A 4565-nucleotide genomic window follows, 5' to 3' on the forward strand; every position below is an offset into this window, starting at 1 on the left:
AGCCCCTCCAATATCTCGTTCCTTTTTTCCTTCCGATATTTATTCAAAATCTCGCTAAACATGTGCTTGATGTAGGATGGTTATACGTGGACATCCTATTTGTTTTTATACGAATTTAGGTAATATAGATAATAATAATAATTAAATTTAATATTCATAACAAATTTGAACTTGTATATTTGTTACTTAAATTCGCATTGTTCTTGTTCATATTTATTTTCTACTTAAATGTAATACAAATGGTAAATCTACTTAATAAAAAAATATACTTTTAAAATTTAGGTATAATCAAAAGGTAATACAAATGATAAATGAAATTAAATTTATAAATTATATGAAAAAAGTTATAAATATCCAACTCGTTGCTACTGCTGTGCCACTGCCCCACATCTCTTCCATATACCCGTTTTATGCGGCTCCCCTTAGTCGTCGACGGATAAGAACCTCTCTCATCGTCTATCCTACGGCCCACATCTCTCCATCACTACGTGTTACTTTCCTAATCGCCCATCAGTATCTAAGCAGACCCACAAAAAAAAAATTGAAATTCTCTCGCTTGTCCTTTATTTCCCATGACTAATTTAACCATGGTTAAAATCTAACCATTCTTACGAACACAAAAATAAAAATCCTTATCCTCTCTCGTCCATTGTGTCTGTCTTTGACTTCACTTTCTTTCTCTCTCTCAATAGCTTCCTCCCAGCCTCTGCTCCCCCTATAAGCTTCGTTAATGGCGTTTCAGATCTCAAAAAACAAACTCTAAACCTTAAGTAAACGCAAATCCTACCCAAACCCAAGACCAAAATCGAGATAAAAAAATTCATCCTTTCCTATCAAAAGCCTTCATTCATTTTTTTTTGTGTGTGTGGTTTTTTTTTTCCTTTTATTCGAGGTTTAATTAATGCATAAGAAAATGGCGTTTTCGTTCCCAGACGAGGTGCTAGAGCATGTGTTCTCGTTCATACAATCAGATAAAGACCGGAACGCGGTGTCGATGGTGTGTAAATCGTGGTACGAGATCGAGCGTTGGTGTCGGAGGAAAGTGTTTGTGGGGAACTGTTACGCTGTGAGCCCAAGGATGGTGATCAGACGTTTCCCCGAGTTTAGATCCATTGAGTTGAAAGGGAAACCGCACTTTGCGGATTTCAATCTGGTGCCGGACGGATGGGGAGGTTACGTGTTTCCTTGGATCGCGGAGATGGCTGGAGCTTATCCTTGGCTCGAAGAGATTCGACTTAAAAGGATGGTCGTTACCGACGAAAGCTTGGAGCTTATTGCTAAGTCGTTTAAGAACTTCAAAGTATTGGTGCTTTCTTCTTGTGAAGGGTTTTCAACTGATGGTCTCGCTGCCATTGCTGCTAGCTGCAAGTGAGTTTGATGAAACTTTATTCTTTTCTCCTTTTTCGGGATTTTTTTTTTGTTTTCATTTTTAGCTGAGAAAAGGAGTTGAAGTTTTCATCTTTGTGGGAGTTAAAGTAGAGCTTTTCCCCAATTTGTTTTTGGTTTTAGCTACATTTTTCTTGAATTAGTTTTTATTCATTCCCATGAACTATTTTTTTTTAAAACAAAGATGTGAAGAACTTTTAGGAGTTTGGTCTCGTGTTCTAGTTGTCTTAGTTATTTCAGCTTTTGCTTTTCTCAGATCTGAGGTCAAGTGGGGGTTCTTTTTAAGAATATCTAATGAAAATCACATGTTCTTTTTTACCTCTTCGATACCTTGTTTTGTTTGATATCAGCAGATTCGTTTTTGAGTATTGTTTTCATTATTTTGGATGGTTTCTTCATGTGAAATGTGGACTTGTTTATGCTCTTTAATTATATTCCTTTTCTCGTGATTTGTTGTTTATATAAAACCAATAATATTTGTCTTTGGGTAAACTTTTTGCTGAGTTGGGGATTGAGGGAATAATTTTTCCATAGCTATTACTGAAGATTCTGATGGTTTATTTTTTTTCTTATCATCCTACAATTATTTGGTTGTTTTTGGTTTATTAGAGAGCTGTGAAGATTTATGTTACTTCAATTTTCTTTTGATGCAAGTTCAATTGTATATAAAAAAGGTAACTTTAGCCTTGTAATCAAGTCGTTTTCAATGATAATGACAGTGATGAACTTTTAATTTTGTTCAACATTGGTGTTCTTGGATTCAACTCAGGTAGAATTGATTTGAGCTTTCATTTTTATTTTCTCTAAATCAATCTGCTTGCTGATGTAGGAATCTGAAAGAGCTGGACTTGCGAGACTGTGAAGTGGATGATTTGAGTGCGCATTGGCTCAGTCATTTTCCCGAAACATACACATCACTGGTGTCCCTTAACATTTCTTGCTTAGGGTCTGATGAAGCTAGTTTTTCAGCGTTGGAACGTCTGGTGCATAGATGTACTAACCTCAAGACTCTTCGGCTCAACCGTGCGGTGCCCCTGGATAAGATTGCCAACATTTTACGTCATGCACCGCAGCTGGTTGAATTCGGTACTGGTACCTACACGGCTGATGTACGGCCAGATGTCTACTCAGATTTGGCCGGGGTGCTTTCTAGTTGCAAGGAACTAAAGAGCTTGTCTGGATTTTGGGATGTGATCCCGGATTACCTTCCTGCCATTTACCCTGTCTGCTCTAAATTAACATCACTGAACCTGAGCTATGCTACTATACAAAGTCCTGATCTTATCAAGCTTGTAAGCCACTGTCCGAATTTGCAGCGCCTATTGGTAAGCTTATTATGGTAATGCTGGTTTATGTATTTGCATCTGGTTTTTCATTCTTAACGTAGGTTATGTTCACAGGTACTTGATTACATTGAAGATAGTGGGCTTGAGGTGCTTGCATCTAGTTGCAAGGACTTGCAAGAATTACGCGTGTTTCCATCTGATCCATTTGGTGCAGAGCCAAATGTGTCCTTGACAGAACAGGGCCTTGTTGCCGTATCTTTGGGTTGTCCCAAGCTACAATCAGTATTGTACTTCTGCCGCCGAATGTCTAATGAGGCATTAGTTACCATTGCTCGTAGCCGTCCAAACTTCACAAGGTTTCGCCTTTGTATAATTGAGCCTAAAACAGCTGATTACCTGACTCTCGAGCCACTTGATGTTGGTTTTGGAGCCATTGTTCAGTACTGCAAGGATCTCAGGCGTCTTTCCCTCTCTGGTCTTCTTACAGATCGTGTATTCGAATATATTGGGACATACGCGAAGAAACTTGAGATGCTGTCTGTGGCTTTTGCAGGAGATAGTGATTTGGGACTACATCATGTGCTTTCCGGGTGTGAAAGCCTTCGGAAACTGGAGATCAGAGATTGCCCCTTTGGTGACAAGGCTCTTTTGGCCAATGCTGCAAAGCTGGAGACAATGCGATCCCTTTGGATGTCTTCTTGCGCTGTGAGCTTCGCAGCATGTAAGCTGCTAGGTCAGAAGATGCCAAGGTTGAATGTTGAAGTTATAGATGAGAGGGGACCTCCTGATTCAAGACCAGAGAACTGCCCAGTTGATAAGCTCTACATATATAGGTCCATTGCAGGGCCAAGGTTCGACATGCCTCCTTTTGTTTGGACAATGGATGAAGATTCTGGATTGAGGCTTTCATGAGAAATTTCCTTGGATTCAGCTCGATTGATCTCAAGAATGAATGTCTCAGGTACATGTTCATTGCGTTACTCATTGTTCCCGGTTCAGTTTTATGCAGCCTAATATAATGGCGCAGACATGATTGGAGTGGGAACATAATATGGAGGCTGTTCAAGGCTTTGAGAGCTAGATTGCCATACGTGTCGCCCTTGCCTGAGCTATCGGGTACACCACGTAAAAAATTAATAAAAAGATGGAAACTCCGGTTGTTGTGTAATCAATCAAAGGTTTTATTTGTTTCCCCATTGTTACCATCTAATACAATTTATAGAATTTTGGATGTTTATGGATTTCTGTCGCCTTTTATTTTGGGGGTAGTAATCATCTAGTGGACTTAATGTTGTCATTGTTAGACTTAGTGGAGTAATAAAAGTTGAGAGTATTCAGCCCTCATCCTCTATGTATGATATTTTGATCATTGACATCAGTATGTTGGGAGCTTGAGTTGCTCTTATTACACCTCCATGCAGTTGTAGAGACAAGAATTGGACCAAACAATGCATGCGAAGGTATTGTCAAAGCTTGAATGAGTCTTTCCAAAAAAAAAAGGAGGAAGGCTGCCTTTCTCTGCTAAAAGATGAGCCCCTCCCATTTTCTTAGTGTTCCCAAACAGGCTTTTGCATTACAAGAAGAAGCAGAAAGACTTTTTGAAAGAGAGATGCATTACGATAATGAAAGCAATCCAACAGTAGATATTTATGATATATTTTTTTACCCCTCTAAAATTCGAATATTACTGAGGCAGTGGAATCAGTAAAAGAAAAAGAAAAGGTGTGGCAGCAGAGGGTGGTCCCGTACTGAGATGATGTATGCCTGGTAACTTTCACCGTATTATTATAATTTATTATTATCATTGCCAATCCCTTATCTTCAAATATATGAGCCTCCTCCTTGGCCTCGACTGTTGCGCCACGTGATAGATTCTGTGACATTGGTTAACGT

The 4565-nt window shown here is 39.0% G+C and overlaps 1 protein-coding gene across 1 annotated transcript; it reads left to right on the plus strand.

Moving 5' to 3' along the window:
• Positions 1-670: 670 nt before the first annotated feature.
• Positions 671-4016, plus strand: LOC107952252 (protein TRANSPORT INHIBITOR RESPONSE 1-like). The gene is made up of 3 exons (NM_001327598.2): positions 671-1368; positions 2216-2711; positions 2787-4016. Exons 1-3 carry the CDS (start codon positions 902-904, stop codon positions 3582-3584), a joined length of 1761 nt encoding a protein of 586 aa, NP_001314527.1. The 5' UTR covers positions 671-901; the 3' UTR covers positions 3585-4016.
• Positions 4017-4565: the final 549 nt, after the last annotated feature.

The sequence above is a fragment of the Gossypium hirsutum genome, chromosome A08 (assembly GCF_007990345.1).
Source record: "Gossypium hirsutum isolate 1008001.06 chromosome A08, Gossypium_hirsutum_v2.1, whole genome shotgun sequence".
Classification (NCBI taxonomy): Eukaryota; Viridiplantae; Streptophyta; class Magnoliopsida; order Malvales; family Malvaceae; genus Gossypium; species Gossypium hirsutum.

What these genes read in the sequence shown, in the direction of transcription:
- LOC107952252 (NM_001327598.2), top strand. Translation starts at nt 902, where the DNA reads ATGCATAAGAAAATGGCGTTTTCGTTCCCAGACGAGGTGCTAGAGCAT. An exon ending in GCCATTGCTGCTAGCTGCAA is followed by an intron (nt 1,369 to 2,215) that starts GTGAGTTTGATG and finishes TTGCTGATGTAG; the next exon opens with GAATCTGAAAGAGCTGGACT. An exon ending in CGAATTTGCAGCGCCTATTG is followed by an intron (nt 2,712 to 2,786) that starts GTAAGCTTATTA and finishes TTATGTTCACAG; the next exon opens with GTACTTGATTACATTGAAGA.